Below are 19,733 nucleotides of genomic sequence, written 5' to 3'. Positions count from 1 at the left end.
TTTGATCCAGCTTTAGCAACTGAGTAAAGACCTAAACATGTGGCTGTAATTACTGCTGAAGTGTATAGTTCTCTGAGTGGATGGGTGTGAAAACATAGCTTATTGTACTTTAAAGGATTTTTCTTAAATTCAGTGGAATGTTTAGTCGTGATTAAGGCTTTGTTGCCCTCTCTGACACAAAGGGGAAGTGTCCTAAGCTTCTTAATGATCTGTAAAATTTGGTTTAAAATGGAAATAAATCAGCATTTATGTGTAATATAAATATCATTTGTCCCAGTTGCTTAACACCCCAGCCATAATGTAGTATTTTGCATCAGTTTTGTCTTTAATCATTTTCAGTTTTATGTGCTTTAACAAGTATTTATGTACGTATGTAACATTTAGGCTGCAAATAATGAATGAAGTTGCCTTATTTAAATGCTGTAGCGATATCATTTTTGTACGCATTCAAACATTGTCTTCATATACAGTATGTTTTTACTTATTGGAGCAAAAACATGGAAAAGCAGGACGCAAAGGATTGGTGTTCCAGTGTGGTTTATTTCTGTTTTCAAAGAAAACTTCACAGATAGGGCAGTGTACGTATGAAGCGAAAGAGGTAGGTGGGAGGAGTAGAGAAAAAACGAGAGTGAAAAGACCGAAGGAAATCCCCAGAGAGTTGAACAGGAGTGCAAGACAGCCCACATCCTGCCCTCATCCCTTCCTGTCCTTTACGCTTTCTGTAATCTTCTGTCTTTCTTCTTAGCCGCCATCAGAATCTGTCTGTTGGTTACTGTACCTCACGTTTATTGTCACTCTTTCACCCCCCCAAATCCTGAGTCTGTTGCCTTCATGTTTCCTGTCTTTTATCATCCCTTCCTTTTCCTCTTCTGGCATTCTTCCTCCTCCTGTCATGCTTGGAAAGGACACGACCCCCCCCTCCCGTCTTTACTAAAGATGTTTTCGTCATGCAGCTAATTAAAGCAGTAGTTTCGAGACAAATCTAGTTTACATTTACTTACTCCAAATGTAGTCAATCAACCAATGAAATGGTATGAAATGGTTGATTGTAGGTTTCTTTACAGTGGTGGTGATGGGAACCAGGGGTCATCATGACTACAACACAAATATAGACATTTTATTTACTATCCAAAACCACTAGTGAACCTACACGTGTCTTCTGAGTTTTATATGGAATATTTTCTTTGGGGACTACTTTGCCTCGCTACACCCTGCATGTATGCCTCCACCATGAATGGATTTTAAGGCCAAACACTCAAAACTATAGTACAACAATGTGTCATCAGGCAGTGTATTCTGTGAGGGAGCTTTTAGAGGTGGACGTCTGGTTCTTATCACCACCACTGTGAACAGTTCTGACTCTAGAACGGAGCATTTCACACCAAACCACTCTGAATGGCTCTGTTTACCTCTTAACCACTTAATTATACAGACATTTGAAAAATACCCTTGCAGGTAATCTCTAATAGACTTGATTAAGTGGTTTCTGACACTGTAACCTTCAAAACAAAATAAGGCTCGGCTGCTGCTGTTTTTAGCTTTGCTAATATGCTTTGGTCCATGTTTATAGATTACATTGTGTCATACAGTGTCAGAAAACACAGATACTGAACTACTCAAGGTGAGCGTGTTATAATTTGCATGCAGTTAGCACCATACTAACTGGCTTCCATAGACTTCCATTACTTCTTAGCTACATTAGCCCTGTAGCTTCAGTGCAAAACTAAAGAAGCAAACTTCAGATGCTGTGTATGTGTTGAAATGGGCTTGTTGAAGCAGGGAAACTCTAAAACGTGCACATCCACTGCTGCACAGCATCTCGGATTAATAAAGCATGAGCCGGGTGCCTCCTGCTTGAGGTGACTCATTTGCTTCACAGATTTGTAATTGAAGTCAACCGTGCATCATTCAAATGTTTCCTCTTATCCTCGTTCGGCTGTGCGAGTGCCAGACTGAAATTTGAATGTGCTGCAGTCGTTTCTTATCTGAAGTCTTTTGGAGGCCCCAGGGCGGAGGGTGGGCCGAAGACCAAATCTATAAACTGAATATTTGATGAATGTGCACAATTTGATGCTACATGACTGGATAATTAGATCCAGTGTCAACAGCATATTGACATTCTCTGGGCCTGGAGAATGAACTTATTGATTCTTCCATTTCTCATTAACAGCACTCTGGTGTTATTCTTCATCTACAAGCTACAAGTCATTGTTTTCACTTATTTATAAGATTCATATGAGGATTAATGAGCTGATACTAAGCTAGTATTGAGCAAAGGGCCTGATTGTTTTTGAGGCTGTGTAAATGTAATGATTGGTGCTTGTGCATGTTGTGCAGCTCTTGCATATGTGAAGGACCTTTTTAAAGTTTCGAGAATCTATACATGACGTAAAGATTCTATACCAGTTAAGGTTAAGGTTTTTCCTAGAACCTGTCATCTGTGCCAAGAACCATAAAGCAGTCTTTATTTTCAAGAGCGTAAAAGCACATTAGCACCAATTTAATACCAAAACTCCCCAAATTTTCTGTTTTGATGTCATGAAAGTAATTTTGATTTCTCAACTCTTATTTTGTTTTCTCTTCTCTATTCTCTTCCCTTCTCCACTCTTCTGTTTTCTCTTCTCTTCTCTTCTCTTCTCTTCTCTTCTTGAATTTTCTCTTTTTGTCTCTTCTCGTCTTTTCTGTACTTTTCTGTTCTGTACTTTTCTTTACCTTTCCCTTTTCTTTTCTACTCTACTGTTTTCTCTTCTCTTCTCTTCTCTTCTCTTCTCTTCTCTTCTCTTCTCTTCTCTTCTCACAGCAACAGGAACAGGACCCCACTAACCTGTACATCTCCAATCTGCCGGTGTCGATGGACGAGCAGGAGCTGGAGGCTATGCTGAAGTCCTTTGGCCAGGTCATTTCTACACGCATCCTTCGCGATGCTAATGGGACCAGCCGAGGCGTGGGCTTCGCACGGTACAGTAACACCTACAGCTGTCACTGCTTTATGCATTAGTGTTGTGAAGCAACCTTTGGGGGCGTAATCACCTTGAGATCAGAAAAAGTCCTGATGTGTTGTGAACACATTTATTTATGGCTTTACTTATTAGATGGGAAAACTCCATGTTCAGATGTGCATTAGTCCTGTAATATGTGTTAAGGTCACTGAAGAAATACTCTGTCTGTTTTCACGTCATGGTTATGTCTGGTTATTGAACAGTATTATTCACAGTTCTGCTGTAGGAAAATGAAAATGAGCCACAAAAATGCCCCACAGTGATGTAACTGTTTTAACTGTTCTCAAAATACAGCCATTCTACCTCTAAACTGAGCAAACCACTAAGTCACACGTTTTCCTGCACAGGCAGTTCTGTTCTCAAGCTTCTTCTGCTGGAACTGTTCACTGAGTTACTGTTCAGCTGCTAAAACACTTTTTTTTTTCCTCTCTTAAAGGATGGAATCCACAGAAAAATGCGAAGCCATCATTCAACATTTTAATGGCAAATATATCAAAACTCCTCCAGGAGTGCCAGGTATGTCTGTGTGTCTGAGATTTATCTGATTTGTCTTTTTCTGTTTCTAATTCAGCATGACCATTAAATTCTATTCAATTTTCACATCTCTCTGAAACCTCATACGCTAAACAGCTCAGGCACCGTGTATTTACACCTCTTTTAAAAAAGGCAATTTTAATTTTGTCCCCACTACAAAATTTGAAATCTCTGATTTTTGTTCCCACTGCTTTTTGAAATGAATGCTTTTGTCCCCACCACTTTTTGAAACAACTGATCTTAGCCCCACCACAAATTTTGAAATGTATGATGTTGTCCCCACCACTTTTTGAATCTGATTTTGACTCCATCACAAAACTTGAAATATATGATTCTGTCCCCACCACTTTTTGAAAGATCTGATTTGATCCCCACCACAAAATTTGAAATGTCTGATTTCATCCCCACCACTTTTTTGAAATGTCTCATTTTGACTCCATCACAAAATTTGAAATGTATGAATTTGTCCCCACAACTTTTTTAAAGATCTGATTTTGTCCCCAACACAAAATTGGAAATGTATCACGTTATCCTCACCACTTTTTGAAACATTTGATTTTGTCCCCACCACTTTTTGAAATGTATGTTTTGTCGGCATCACTTATTGAAATTTATGGTATTTGAAAAGTAAAAAAGGAACTGAAATATTTATTTCAAATGGAGCTAATTATTTCCCTCCTGAGGGTGATTAAAGTAGCAGTTTAATATTCTAGTTAGGGCTGCACAAAGTAGACAAAATGCGTATTAAAATCATAAACATCACACTAAACAACTCTTGCTTTGATGAAATAATAGATTGATCTGTATTTTTGACCACCATATTTAATGTTTATTGGATCATGGGAATGCCCTGATTCATCCGACACCCAAAGAATGTCTGTGATTAGTGAAGGGATCGTTTGCATATTGTAGCCTCCTTTATCAAAATAGCTACAGACAGGGTCAAAATAAAGAGTAATAATATTGTGCAGCTGTACTTTGAAGGCATTAGAAGTAATGCGATGCGTCTTCTTATGTTTCGGATTATTAATGCAGCTTCTCCATCTTGATTTCAGTGCCGACAGAACCCTTGTTATGCAAGTTTGCTGACGGCGGACAAAAGAAGCGGCAGAACCAGGGAAAGTACCTACAGAACGGCCGGCCCTGGGCAAGAGACGCTGACACGGTAATTTGTTTAGTCTTTTCAAAGTGCTGCCTTCCCAGCTGCATGCTTTTGTACCTTTTAAAGGGGAATTCCACCCAAATTTTGTTCTTATTTGCTGCAGTTCTCTCTGTGGCCAGGCAGGTTTCCATGTGAGGGCTTTATGTGAAAAAGTGTTTTATATTTGAAGTGTTTGACAATGTAGCTGATTGAATGATATTTTTTGGAAAACCTATCACTTGATACTTAAACTTGTGAAATACTGTGGTGAAAATGTTTTTGACTGAACAAAATATGCAATTACACACAAGTTTAAGTTTCAAGACATAATAATTATAACAAACTGCACAATATTAAACCATTTTCTGCATATTATGCCTTTCTTTGTTGCCCTCATTCGTAAACTATGGAAGATTCATGGAAACTGTAACTTTTTATTTTTCATGAAATGCTTAATGGAAAAGCCGTTTTTAAATCTAATGAAGTAAAACAATAACTTTTTTGCAGTAATGACATCATTATGTAAAGCATTTTTATCACTATAAGTTAATTTGGAAACAAGCTGCAGTCAGACATATTTTTTGATAACACATTTTTATTTTATTGCTTGCAACTAGATTCTAATTTCATTACTTTTACTGCTTCACTTCAGTACTACTGAGTATGAAAAAAATATTTACTGCCGAATTTCAGGACCTAAGTAGTCCGTCTTAGTATCCGTGAGCCAATAGGCATGCTTGTTCCAAAGTTTAGACTGCTGATTGGCTGTCTGATATATATATCGCTTTGTGATCACTTATTTCTGGTTTAAGCCACACCCACTTTCAATTTATAATTTTTAACGAGTTATCAAGAAAGTATCGTTCAGAAATTGGTATTGAAATTATTGGCATTGGTATCGATACTTAAAATATTGCGACAATACCCAGAACTACTTGCAACATGCACACAAAGTCAGTGCAAACACAGCTACTGACAAAATAAAAAATCATTTTAAATGCCTTGTTCAAATGTAAAGATTGCTCGAAGGGGAATTTTGCCTGATTTTTCAAAATTTCTGCATGATTGAGTGTTTGAGATGTAAACAGAGTGATTCAGAGGGGTTTGGTGTGAAATGGTTTGGCTTTCTTTACAGTGGTGGTGATTAGGAACCAGGGGTCGCCATGACTACAACACAAATATAGACATTTTATTTGCTATCCAAAACCACCAGTGGACCTACACGTGTCTTCTGAGTTTTATAAGAAATGTTGATGACAGTAAAATAGTGGTGGGGGATCAGCCTTAGAATTCGGCTTAATGCACTTGTTTGCCATAAATGTATTTAAAAGAAATAATTTATAGGCCAAAACCTAAAAAGAGCCTTTAAAGGCATTACATTCTTCTTCAGACGTCTGGTTCCTATCATCACCACTATGAACAATTCTGACTTTTGAGTTTCTCTAGAACCAAACTACTCTGATAGTAATGACTTTCTTTACATCTTGACCATATAATAATGCAGAAACTTAGACAAGTGGGTGGAATTCCCCTTGAAATGCTGTGTTTGGTTTCACAGATATGTTATATATGTTAAAGCATATAATATGACAGGACTGAAAGTGAGTCCTGTGTTATGTGTTATGTTTTGTCTCTCTATCTTGGAATGCCTGGTGCAGCGTCAATAAAGGTTTCATATGCACAGTAACTGTAACCTGTCTGAGTGTCTGCGCACCATCATGATAATGCTTTTATGTCCCCTCAGGGAGGAATGACACTAACATATGACCCAGCTGCCTTACAGAACGGGTGAGTACAGTGGAGAGAGAGGACACAGTGTGCACCCAAGCAGACTGAAGACTTTTGTCTATAACCGAGGAACTCTCACTCATTCTGACAGCGTATTATAGATGGTGACAGTGTTCTTGTTAATGTGCTCTGCAGTAGACAATCATCCAGCTCGCTGACGGGTTTAAGGAGGACCTCTCACCAAGCCACATTTTATTTATTATCTGTTAGAAATATGCCTACATTAATCAAGCAGACTTGACTGCTTAGACCTGATCTATGCGCAAGCAAACACCGTCTGCGGTAAACTTTGTATGAGTTGATTACACCTAGTGGCCAAAGGTAGTACTGCAGCAGCATTATTCCTCAGTATTGAGACTAAGAACTACTAATTCTGAATTAGCTAACTTACTATGAATTATTCAGTAACTACTTAAATTATTCAGCAACTTTTATTAATTATAAATTTGTTTTGTGTTGCTGCCTGTCTTGCCAAGACACTCCTGTAAAAGAGATTTTAAATCTCAGTAAGATTTTTATCCTGGTTAAATAACGTTAAATACATTCCAATATGTAGTAAATTATTCAGTATCTACAATTAATTTTTTAAGTATCTGTTATGGATTATTCAGTATGTATTATGAATTATTCAGCATCTACTATAAATTATTCAGTATTTACTATGAATTGTTCAGTATCTACTGTGGATTATTCAGCGTCTGCTATAAATTATTCAGTATCTGTTATGAATTATTCAGTATCTACTTTAAATTATTTAGTATCTACCATGAATTATTTAGTATCTATTGTAGATTATGCAGCATCTACTATGAATGATTCAGCATCTACTATAATTTATTTAGTATCTACTGTGAATTATTCAGTATGTACTATGATTTATTCAACATCTACTATGAATTATTCAGTATCTACTATAAATTACTCAGTATCTACAATTATCATAACATTCTTATTTGATCATAGAAGACAATATGATATTTCTGAATTATGTCAGTACATTTATGTGAAACACTTATTTTTTTTCATGTGAATCAATTTAAAATATTTGTCAATTATGCTGTAAATATGTATAGTTTGTTTTATTAGAGATGAGACTACTTTTGCACTTTATAGTCAGGCATTTGACAAATATATAAAGTGCTTTACAGAAATACAGAAAAATACTCAGATAAGATGTTTTATAGACATTACTGTGCAAAAGTTAGACACCACCCAGCATTTATTTAATTTCCAGTCAAATGTCATTAAGTACACATGTTTACCAGAAAATTACACAGAAGGTTCAACACCTTAATCTAATATCAGCTGGTTGAGTGTTCAGTGTGTCACTCTTTACAGCTTCCATTCTTTTCAGGAGACTCACTTTCAGTTTCTCAAAGAAATCTGCAGACACACCTCCAAAGTTCAGTCTTAGAAGTTGGTTGGTTCATTTTCTGAAGTAATCCGAACACATTCAGTGATATCGAGGTCTGGACTTGGGGGTGGTCAGTCCATTGTTCAGCTTCTTTGTTTGATGCATTTGTACTTAATGGCCATTTTGACAGGAAATGATATAAAGTAAGAGTCTCTGACATTTGCACAGTAACATACATAAGATACCAGCAGATTAAAAGTGTTTGTGTTTTTTAATTTCCAGGTTTTATTCGTCTCCCTACAGCATCGCTCCCAACAGAATGATCGCTCAGACCTCTCTGTCCCCATACATGCCCTCTCAAGTCCCGTCCTACCAGGTCAGTGATCAGCTCCCTTCGGCCTCAGTTCTGCAGCATTGCAGGGACAGAACTGATTTTATATGTATTTTTTTAAATACCATACTTCTTTGCATCATTATTTTAGTCAAAATATTGAACACACCTGACTCAATCCATGATTTTCATAATCTTTAGATCTAAAACAGGGGTTTCAAAGTACCGACCAGTCACAAATTTACAATTTAAATACAATTTAAATATCGTTATTCTGCTGCTAAATATTTCCAGCTTCACCCACTAGACACTGTGTCTGGTTACTCAACATTAGCTCTATAAAATCAGCTCAGACTGATGATTATGATGTTAAAAGCAGAAACAGAGCTGCATGCAAGAGGACACATTCAAACACGAACCTGACGCAGCATGAATGCTGCACAGACTGTAATATAGCTGCACCTAACTCAGCTATTATTCTAATTCAGAGCGATAGTTAGTTAAACCTGACTTTGCGGATTCATTCAGCACACAGTAGCAGGTACAGTGCACCACAATTGGAAATGAATGGAATTATCATTGAAGTCCAATGAGAATAATAACTTAAACCACTCTGTCAGCACTCTCAACAGCTTCGCTCATGTTCAGCAGAAATGTCAGTATTTTCCCACAATTGTACTGTTGAATGCAAGTTTATTTGATTTAATCAAACACTGAAACACAGGGTGATTCAAAAAAGATTCATCCGATTTCAAATTTTATTTTGCTTGTAAATCATTACAGAATAATGCAGTAAATTGTAAATGGTTTAAGTGAGCATAAAGTTTATTATGTAATTTTGCAAGTGCTCAATATGAACCTCCTCCAGCTGTACGGACAACATCAACGCGATTGAGCATGTCAGGTGTCACTGCATTCACAGCTCTTTCAGTGCGATTTCGGAGATCATCCAGTGTTGTGGAACCAACGATGAACGCTCTGAGCTGTTGGAGGCTCACTGCAGATGAAAATCACCTTGCACAGTTATGAGCCAAGTCAAGTCAAGTCAAGTCAAATTTAATTATATAGCGCCTTTTACAACAGATGTTGTCACAAAGCAGCTTTACAAAGAATCCGGGTCCACGCCCCCAGTGAGCAAGCCTTGGCGACAGTGGCAAGGAAAAACTCCCTCATATGACAGACTCACTCTTATTAAAGTGGAGAACGCGAAACGCTTTCTGCTCAGGGGTCGTCATCTCCTCTCAGACTGAAGGGAGCCATTTTCCGGTGACAGTCAGAAACTCTATGACCCCCTCTCTCAATTGGTATGTGATTGGTTCCTAGGCGCCTCACGGTTGTAAAAATATGGCGCTTTGAAATTGGATTAATCTTTTTTAATCACCCTGTATAAAACTACTCTTACTACTACTTATTATTAGTGATAATTAGTACTTACTACTAAATACTACGAGTAGTAGTTGTTGTTTGTGGTTACAGAAAAATTGTTAATAAATGTTGACTTAGATGTGCTTAAATGAGTGCATATTTTTACACAATTATGGGACACATGTTTCCCAGCATTCTGAACGCCAACCCAACCCCTATTCCTGCCCCCCCCCTTGGAAAATAGCACCTGACTGGTGCCCCCTTTGAGTTTGATACCTTTGATCTAAAAGCTGATGCATAAGTGTATATAAAACTTACATTGCACTGTATTTTCCAAGGTTTCTTTTTTTTGTTTAAGAAATATTTGCACGGAAAAATGCCAGGGTTTTTCAATATTATTAATATTTATTATTTCATTATTATATGTCACATTTAACATTATGCCCTGAAATAGACGCAGTTTAAAACAGAAGTTCACTGTACCCTAAATTACTGGCAGACAGGTCTGTGAGTCGAGTCCTAGCATGTTCAAACACACAGGAACTGTTTGTGACCGCTAGTTAAACTTTGTAGCATGTGAAGCAATGTATCAATAAAGCGTTTAACATTCAGAGTGTGTGTTCAAGCAGTTAATGTGTTTGCCAACTGTCTAGACAGCCTTGAACCGCTGTCTGCACTAATAGAGATGTTAATCTACAGATGTCAACTGAATATATGTAAATATTAGTGGTGTCCAATGTAGCATTGCCAGAGATCTTGTAGAGAGAATTCTTTAACTCTGTAACGTCTTCTGGGTTTCTCAAACACTAGAGGGCGCTCCCGAGCGAGTCCAGAAGAATGGTTGAAGATGGAGCCTTCGGGCAAAATCATAGTTTATAAATGGTTCAACATTTTAATATAAAAGAACACATTTATTTCCTGAACACTGAACAGCATAAAGCATTTTAACACTGCTATTATATTTTTAAAACTTTGGAACGCGAGTTAAAGGAATTTAAAGCAGCGTCTTATGTGTGTTCATGACGTCAGTAAGCGCAATCAGCCAATGAGTCAGTGAGCCAAACAATCAGCACTCACTAGCAGTAATGTTAGCGTTCCTACTATTCCGTTTGCTGTAGACAAAAAGGAAACATACAGGTAAGTTTTCTTTAATTCTTTAGTGAAATGCGTCATTTTGCTTTCTAAAATTAAAGGAAATTTCTGGGCAAGTGATTAGAAACTATTTTAACTTTTCATTTTTAGCTGTTTAGCTCAATTCACCCCCATTCATTAAGAACTTGCTTATGTGCGCCCCACTGGTGTTGCAGTCGTGCTTTGATATAACGAGGGAAACAGGAAGTGGCCAGGCTCATCATAAACCAGCTCTAACGTTCTGCTCATTCACAGAATAACTACATCAGCAAATATCAGTTTGAATTATTGGTCAAATCTTATCATCTGTCCAATTCCAATATATGTATTTTAAGCAAATAGCTACCAATACCAATACGATTCTGATATAATTGTGCCTCCCTAACATTTATAGTAGGACTGATATAACTGTATTAGCTACGCTGGTTATTACCACTAACATAAACTCTACCTTATTGTCACTGTCACTGTATAGGAGTACAGTAAGTATAGGATGTAGTATAAGTGACAGTCCTTCAGCCATATGATCCGCCTGTCTTTGTTACATTCAGACAGACGTCTGCTGTTTCAAGTGTCTCATCTTGCATGTTGCAGTCTACACACTCCCAGTTCACTAACTTTTAGACGCATCATTGTAGTTCCGTTTACTCAGATCAGTGTACTGAAGTACATTTTGATGGATATTTTAAATTGCTAATACTTTTACTTCTGCTCAGGTGCATTAGTGAGTAATCTACTTTATCCTTAGTCATTAACATTTGGCTCCTAATTCTCTTTTGGGGGTTTAACTTCATTCTCTGGCGTTGGCTCAGCTCCTGCTCTGCTTCACTGTTGATCACTCCTCTCACTTTGGAGCTTTAGCAATTTATTTTAATCTAAAAAGATTTGAAAAGAGAAGAATAGAGCTGTACAGACTTCAGTTCCGATGCTGATAGATGCTGGATGCACTAAGAAGTTCCACATGAACCAGTTTTTTAGAGCTACTGAGTGCTGATTGGTTAGCATTGCTGCTACTGAGCACTGATTGGTTGTCATTGTTGCTACTTAGTGCTGATTGGTTGGCATTTTTGCTACTAAATGCTGATTGGCTAGCATTGCTGTTACTTAGTGCTGATAGGTGTCCGTAGGAACCCATGCATTTTGGACTCAGTCAGTAACGCCCATCTAGTATCTGACAAACTTCTCTGGTTTCACTGCAGTTCTGTCTATTACTCTGTAGTTTTTAAGCTGTTATGTTTGTACAAGTACTCAGGCTGTTTTTTGGAAAGGTGCTATGAATTCTACTGCAGTTATTATTTCACTAATGCAACGATACTCTAACTGGAACGAGGGTTTAGGATACTATCCCACCTCTGTTTGTTTGACTCTTAATTTGTTGCCCTCCTGTAAGAGATGAGTAGAGTAGCCTGACTTAAACTCCAGTAAAAGTACTGCTATTTATATACACATGCATTGTGTGTATATTTGGCCACATAGGCAACTACAGCATTAGCTTAATGTGCAAATTCATTTATTTACATCATTTACATGAAAGCATACATTTGTTTGACTCTGTTTTCTGTTTTATGATAATCATTCTCTCTGTCTCTCTCTCTCTCTCTCTCTCTCTCTCTTACTGTAGGTGCACAGTCCCTCCTGGATGCATCATCAGTCGTACCTCATGCAGCCAACAGTAAGTAATATAAATACTGTACATCTGTCTTTCAGTGCATCACAAAATTCTTAAAAGGCCAGTATTACGAGACATTGAGTTAGTAATGTTAGTATTTGTGTCTGAAGAACCCTTTCATGATGCAAAGAACCCTTTAATCATCTCTAATCGTATTCGTCTCTCTTTAGGGGACCGTTTTGACCCCAGCTATGGACCACACCATGTCCATCCAGCCCACCTCTATGATGGGCCCCCTCACCCAGCAGCTCAGTCACCTGTCGCTGGGGAGCGCTGGCACGGTATCTCTCTCTCTCTCTCTCTCTCTCTCTCTCTCTCTCTCTCCCTCTCTCTCCATATATATGTATATATAGCGTTTTTCATCCCAATCTCTGCCTGATACGTCCTGCACTGTACAGGCGTTTACCACAGACAAGTCCTGTGCAAAGATTTGAACACCACCAGTCAAATTACATGCTTTGTTTAATTTCTGTGTGTAAGTAAGTTAACACATCCTCTATAGAGAACACACCGAAATATGAGATTTTTCTGCATATTGTTTTGCACAGTTTTCATTATCTGTGTTTAACATGTTAAAAACAAATGAAACATGAAATCTAAAATGTGCTATAACCTTTGCACAGTTATGTTCAGTTCAGTAAGGAAACATTTACTGAATTCTGTATTACAGTGTGCAGATGTGGGCTCTGATGAGGACATGTTAACTTATTTACACTTAGAACATCAGGCTTGTAGTGATGTTTTTTGTGCTATATAGAACCATATACAACATGTTCTCCATTAATCTGAGGAACCATTTCACCATCAAAGAACCATTTAAGCATGAAATGGTTCTATATAGAACTCATGGTTCTAAATAGAACCATTGCCTTTACTAATGAACCCTTTAAGAACCATCTTTTTAAGTGTGTATACTGAGGAATAAATAGTGAGAAAATCTCCTTTGTTTGCTGTCCACAGTACATGCCTGCAAACACAACTATGCAAGGGACTTACATCCCACAGTACACCCCAGTGCCTCCCTCTAGTGTCACAGTAGAGGTAAGATATGCGTCTCAGACAGCCTCCTGTACTGATCTTCATTCTTTATTTCATTGGGCTAAATACTCTGCGTTCAATTGCAGGAAAACAGTGGACAACAACAACAGGTTTCCATGGATACACCTGCAGAACACACAAATTACTCCTACCAGCATAGCAAATGAAGCTAAGGTAAGAAAAAAGAGATGTATATATGTGTATATATGGACCATTTCTTCAAACTGCGCTCCCACTGAATAAATAAATAAATCAATAAATAAAAACAGTGAAGGATTCAGACCTTTACAAGGATTATGTTATGATTTATTTAAACCCAAGCCATTAATAGAGATAGTAATAAGCTAAATATACACAAAACCATCATTTATAGAGTACATTCTATTGGGAGGCGTCTGTCCCAACCCCTAAACTTACACTTCAAAAAAAAAAAAAAAAAACTTTATTTAAAAAATTCAATCCCACATTTTCATGTCATTACCGAAACACACAGTTTTAGTCTGTAGACGGAGCCTTATTTTAGCCCCTGCATTTTAGAGCAGGAAGTGAGGCTGCATCCCTGTCCCTCATGGCCACACGGTGAGCTGTTAGATCCCATTGTTTTGATGTAAATGTGTCCCAAAGTCTGCAAATCAGTGTGGAACATTAAGAATTGTCACTACCGAAACACAGATTTTCAACTTTTTGTGTTTTAATAAAAAATGATGATTTTATGTGTGTACAGCTGTTTGAGTTCTGCTCGAAATTAGCTAAAATTATCACTACCAAAACAGTCACTACCGAAACATTTGGTAAAGTTTGGGTAGTGTTATGATTGTTTTGGTAGTGACAAATTGGAGCATTTAATAATTTAATAAAATAAACATAATTAAAGTATAGGGTCACTCAAAGCAAAAGGATTTTAGTCCAAGTCCAAGATGAGTTAAAAGTCCCAAATGTGTTTCAGCTCTGACTTTGAACTGATTTGGTAGAATTATTAGTAGGTAAACAAGAAAACAATAAAATACAGGAATAATGCAGGATATAGACTCTTTACCTGTATTATGCAGCGCAACTGTCTGGTTTTGTCACCTGTGTATCTGTCATCAACTGTTCAGTCCAGTTTTTCAGTTTTAAATGTGCAAATGTCTGATCTAATCGTCCAGAAGGAGTCATAAAAGCATCACAAAACGTGTCCTCTTTTCTTCCAGGATGTGGAGTGATTGGTACTTGTTGCCGTGGACGACAGAAATCTCACCGGGAGATGTGCAGTTTCCACTGACGAGCAGTACCAGAGACATACACGGATAACAAAAGGAACACGTGTCTTTTTTTTGTAGAATAGAAAGATTTAAAAAAGGACATCACTCATCTTTCGCTTGGCTCTTCAAGAGTCGCTCAACCAAAGGTGGGGGATTTTAGAGAAGGAGCTTTGATTTATTTTGATAACAAAACAGAAAAAAAAACTAAAAACAACAATGATAATTCATAAAAGGGTAAAAGAGAGACACAGTGTGTTATCTTTGTGCACGTAACAGCAAATTCTTATTTTTTAAGAAATATTTCTGGAGTAGCGGCGGAGCTGAGCAAAGAGAAAGTTCCAACACAGTGTGTCTTTTATTATTTTCTCTCTTTCTTTTGTTTGTTTTGTAAAATATGCAAGCATTTTTTCTATTTTTATTCTTTTTTTTCAATCAGCAGCAGTAAGATTTTTTTGTACAGATTCAGATTCGATCAGTGAGTTTTATTTGTCGTAATTTTGGATTTGATGTGTTTAGCCACGTGTTAGGAGTAAACCTTTTAAAGCCACTTCTTCATCTCACGCCATCGGAAAAAAAAATAAGGAAAAAATGAGATTATATCTTACTGTAAGTCTAGTATCTACATTTTATTTATTCTCTTTTTTAAAAAAATGCAACCGACAATCATAATTTTATTATTTATTTGTTGGAATTTGGTCTGTTTTAGTACATAGTGATGTAGAATTGCTTAAATTTACCGAAACGTTCTGAGAAGGCGAGAACTGTGGGCACCGAATCTTCAGGATATCTGTTCGCCAAAAAGTGGAGGAAAAAGTCTGATGTGAGCTCAATTTATAGAAAAATGTAATATTTCTATATCTAGAATTGTTAACATTTCAATAGAAAATGTTGACATTTCTGTGTACAGAAATATAAAATATAGGCTGACTAAATTAATGTAAAAAATTGCATTGAGTATATCATCACTAGTTACATATATTTCGCTTTAGCTCATGTCACATATATTCTAGTCATAATCACTTGTCAGTAGGGTTGGTAAGTTTGTGAGTAAAGGCTGAATTATATTTCTGCTTCTGAAAAAGTCTGCAGGCATTGTGCACAGTGTCCAAACCAGAATGCACAGAAATTGAATGGTGAAGAAGTGGGAGTGTAAAGAATGAATACAAGCAGCAAAGTATTTGATGTGCTACAGTAGAATTGAGCTTTTTACTCTAAGATTATGAGTCATTTGAGCTCCTAGGTCCTCAAACTGCTCCGTTCTGTTTTTTGTGCAGGTTCTGGTTCAGGTTAAGCATTGTTTATTTAAGCACTCATCCCACCTGCAAGTCGGCACAGCCATCCTTGTGGAGAGGTGTGAATTGTTTTTCACAGCAGGGGTTCTCACCCCTCCCCTTTCACCCCTCATTGCTCGCTAGCAGCTCAACAGTTAACACAGAGAGTCTTAGTTCATCTGATAACAGAGTTACAGAGAAGCAATATTCTATTTAGTTATGACACTAAGGCCCAATCCCATTTCACCCCTCACCCCTACCACTTAGATCTATCCCTTGATTTTGCAGGTTCACGCCTAGGGGTAGGGCTAGGAAGTGTTAGGAGGTTTTTCAGAGACGCACTCCAAACAAAGTGTTAAGAGAAAAAAAAACAGCAAGTTGGCTGCGCAAGTGACCAAAGAAACGCACATATGTGAGATTTTTTTTCCATTAAAAAGTTACGATAACCAGTGTATTATTCAATGTATATATCTTCATAACAAGCATAAAAAAACGCTAATAGTATGCTAACGTCTCAGTAGCCAGCTAGCTAAATTTCCCGTTCCGCCTTAAATAGTCCAGCGGTTCTGTCGCCTGAAGCGCCAGAATGTAACTGCTGCTCTGTTTAAGGTGGAGCGGGAAAATTTGAACAAGAAGCTGGCGAATAGCTGACTTCAGCTTCGTATCACTGAATCATTAGGGGTGGGTAGTAATGGGTAGTAATAAATAATTGTCGTATCCCCCTCTTTGAAGGAATATGATTCCCTAAATGTAAGTAAAGCCCAGCAGGGAGGTAGCTGAGCTTTACCCTCCTCTGCTATCACTGCAGACAGGCAGGGTCGCCTACAGAGCACCGCTAGTAGTCTGTTAATGAAGTAATGTTCTTTTTTATTTGAGGGTTGTCACATTTTATAGGGGAAGATTTCAACCACTACCCCTTATAACTCAGTTCTAAGGGACAGGGTGACCCTCGAAAACCCCTCGGGTAGGGGTAAAAATAAGAAATGGGTTTGGGCCTTAACCTATCGAATCGATTTTCATTCTGTTGGTGTAATGACCTCTACGGGGTGTATATCTGCACACTGTTGATGTCACCAAAGTGCTGCAGGGCTTAGGGTGTGTTCTCCCCAGAGTATTTTCCCCAGGACTTCTTCACAGAAGTATAAATCAGCCTTAAGGCCGTTCCACACTGAACACAAATGGCATGCAAATGTGAGATATTCAGACCTTTCCACATCAGAACTATAGACACGGACAGGTTTTTAAAATGATTTCACTGTGTTCTTGCTAGAAAAATCTATCAAAAACATCATGAAACATGCAGGCTGTGGTGCGGTGCAGGATGCTTTCAACTTTGGAAAAGCGAAAGGAGAGCAGACAGTGAAAAACAAAAATGAAAAAGCACTGCAGACGTCACAAAAATGAAGCAAAAAGACGTGCTCCTGGGGCAGCAGACTCCAAGTAACATTTGCATATTGGAAGTGGCAAAAACCAAAAAATCCATCCGCATCCACAAGGCATGAAAAAGACGAAAGAGGCGGTGTTGTAGGCGGTGGCGGTCTGTGGGCCCATTTAATACTTTGCGACATGTGGACAGAGAATTTCTTTTAATTAATTTACCAGTGAGAGAAACTGACATTGTGTTTCACGTGAAGTATTGGCTGCATTGATTGTTCTGCCCCGTTTCGTCTGTATCTGTAAGCATTCGGAGAACGTGTACAAATACAGACAAAATGACTGCAAAGTACAGACAAAGGGCTCCGTCCTTACTTGTATCCATGTTTAACATTGAGCATAAATGAGTCTTTAGAAATTGGTTTATCATTTTCTGAAGTAATCTCAAGAGGAAAGTAAATCCCAGAGCAAAGAAATTCCCAGGTTCACCATCTAAGAATCATCAATCGATATCAATAGAAATGTGTCCTGATGTGAGGCCACAGCACGTCGGCACATTTTAATACATATTGCCATGTTTTAATAAAGGCTTTTTAATCTTCTCTTAAAACGGCGTGCCCGGGAATGTCTTTGCACTGAGATCTACTTTGCACATGTCTTGTGGATGCGGATGGATTTTTGGGGTTTTTGCCACTCCTAGCATGGAGAGCAGACAGTTTCTCCACCTTGTTCGGGAGGTGAAACTTTCTGAGCCCTTTCACTCACAGCTCAGCTGATTTTGGAGATGCTCCTCCACACAAGATGTCTTGAAGTGCAAATAAGATCCTTCGTTGCTCACAGAGCGGACAAACGGTCACACTGAACTGCTGTCCGTTTTGTTAAAGTGAAAACCATGTCTTTATTCAGAAGCTGATGAGTGCTTCCACATTTAGTGATGTTTGTAGCTCTTTGCTTTTGGAGATTCTGCGATGATCGAACAGAGCGCAAGTAAGATAATGTATCATTTTCACTGAATAATCTTGCTTGGTGTGCAAGATTGCACAAATAAGTCTCGCATTTACATGAGTGTATCATTTTAGAGAAAAGTCTAATGAGCTCCTTCTGCTAATAGATTACTTCCTTTTTCCACTTGCACTGTGATTTTTGCTTGAATTAGTTTGACTGGCCATTTGTGAAGAAGTGACTTTAAGTGGTGTTAGTTGAATAGTCGCCCCAAATATCTTCTAAAAGGTTCTGATAATGTTATGACGAGGCCTTCGCATCACCTGTCTAGCACCATCATAGTGTTATAATGAACTGCGTGTGATGACTGTTTGAGGCGCTTGTTTGAGTTGGCTCAGGCTTATCGCGATGTTAGAGTGTGCACGAGGCTAAAACAGCCTCCTCAGGTGATGCTACCTGTGTACATTAGAGAAAAAGTATGTTTAAGATTTTGGTGCTGGGTTCATTCATTAAAAGAAAAAATCAGATTTAGAGATCCTTCAAAACGTTGCTGTTGAGAGGATGTGAAAGGATGGGAGTGTTTTTTAGTTGTTTTCTTTTTTCCTGCAGTGCTGCTGTTTCTTCTGCATTTTTGTCCTGTCTTTTGGTGATTTTTATCAAGTCTAGTTTTTCTTTTCTCTTCCACTTTTAGCTGTAACGTCATATTTTTCGGGCAGAACTTTCATTGAGTTTTATTCTCTCTATTTCTAATAGATAATAAGGATCTTCTAGATATAGAAAAGGAACTGCAAGGGCAGTGTTACTTCTTTTTTTCCCCTGAATTCATAGGATTCGTGGTTGCATTTGCATGATTTATGCCACCCAGAAACTTCGGTTCACTTACTCCCGTTTTCCGTTTACCTTTTTAAATTCTATTTGACCTGCAGAACTGTGCAAAAGCAAGAAACTACCCTTCATTTGTTGCATTTCCAGTTAAAAAGGTCTATTAACATACCAGGTATTCATTTGTCAGCATCAACAGAAGCATAAAACAAAAAAACAAACAGAAGATCTAATCTCAGCTGTTTGAGTGTTCAGTGTGTCACTCTTTACCTTTATTACAGCTTCTGTTTTTTTTCGGAAATCAGCAGTTATGTAAGAAAATGAATACGTTTGTTTCAAACAGTGTAGCCGTCACTGCCCACATACTTTCATGCATTGATCTGGATGTTAAGCAATACGTCCACTAGAGGGCAGTCCAGAGTCGAAAGTTTCTGACAACAACAAACATTGCGATGGTAGAGAAGCTCATAATACTCTACCAACCACACACTTAAAAATGATTCTTCTTAAGGTTCTTCTAGAGTTCTTTAGTAAAGAAAATGGTTCTGTATAACACCAAAAAGAGTTCTGCTATTGTTATGATGTCAAGCTTGAATCCTTTTGGAGCTATCTAGAACCATTTCAAAAGGGTTCTATATAGAACCATGTACAACACATCCTCTATCAATCTGAAGAATCATTTCACCATGCAGAGAACCATTTAAGCATGAGTGTTTATGGTTATATAGAACCA

General features: G+C 37.8%; 1 protein-coding gene across 1 annotated transcript in view; it reads left to right on the top strand.

The window, feature by feature from the left end:
- The window catches only part of rbms2a (RNA binding motif, single stranded interacting protein 2a), a 75,055-nt gene extending 55,838 nt beyond the window's left edge, over positions 1 to 19,217 (top strand). Inside the window, exons 5-14 of the mRNA XM_036560025.1 lie at positions 2,801 to 2,958; positions 3,436 to 3,515; positions 4,589 to 4,698; positions 6,419 to 6,462; positions 8,099 to 8,192; positions 12,265 to 12,315; positions 12,483 to 12,593; positions 13,273 to 13,353; positions 13,437 to 13,524; positions 14,541 to 19,217. Of these exons, the coding sequence (XP_036415918.1) occupies positions 2,801 to 2,958; positions 3,436 to 3,515; positions 4,589 to 4,698; positions 6,419 to 6,462; positions 8,099 to 8,192; positions 12,265 to 12,315; positions 12,483 to 12,593; positions 13,273 to 13,353; positions 13,437 to 13,517 (810 nt within the window). The 3' untranslated portion in view covers positions 13,518 to 13,524; positions 14,541 to 19,217. The remainder of the gene's footprint in view (positions 1 to 2,800; positions 2,959 to 3,435; positions 3,516 to 4,588; positions 4,699 to 6,418; positions 6,463 to 8,098; positions 8,193 to 12,264; positions 12,316 to 12,482; positions 12,594 to 13,272; positions 13,354 to 13,436; positions 13,525 to 14,540) is intronic.
- The last annotated feature ends 516 nt before the right edge of the window (positions 19,218 to 19,733 follow it).

The sequence above is a fragment of the Colossoma macropomum genome, unplaced genomic scaffold (genome assembly GCF_904425465.1).
Source record: "Colossoma macropomum unplaced genomic scaffold, Colossoma_macropomum, whole genome shotgun sequence".
Taxonomy (NCBI): domain Eukaryota; kingdom Metazoa; phylum Chordata; class Actinopteri; order Characiformes; family Serrasalmidae; genus Colossoma; species Colossoma macropomum.
The sequence above is the reverse complement of the archived record's forward strand: the minus strand, read 5'-3'. Positions and strand labels throughout refer to the sequence as shown.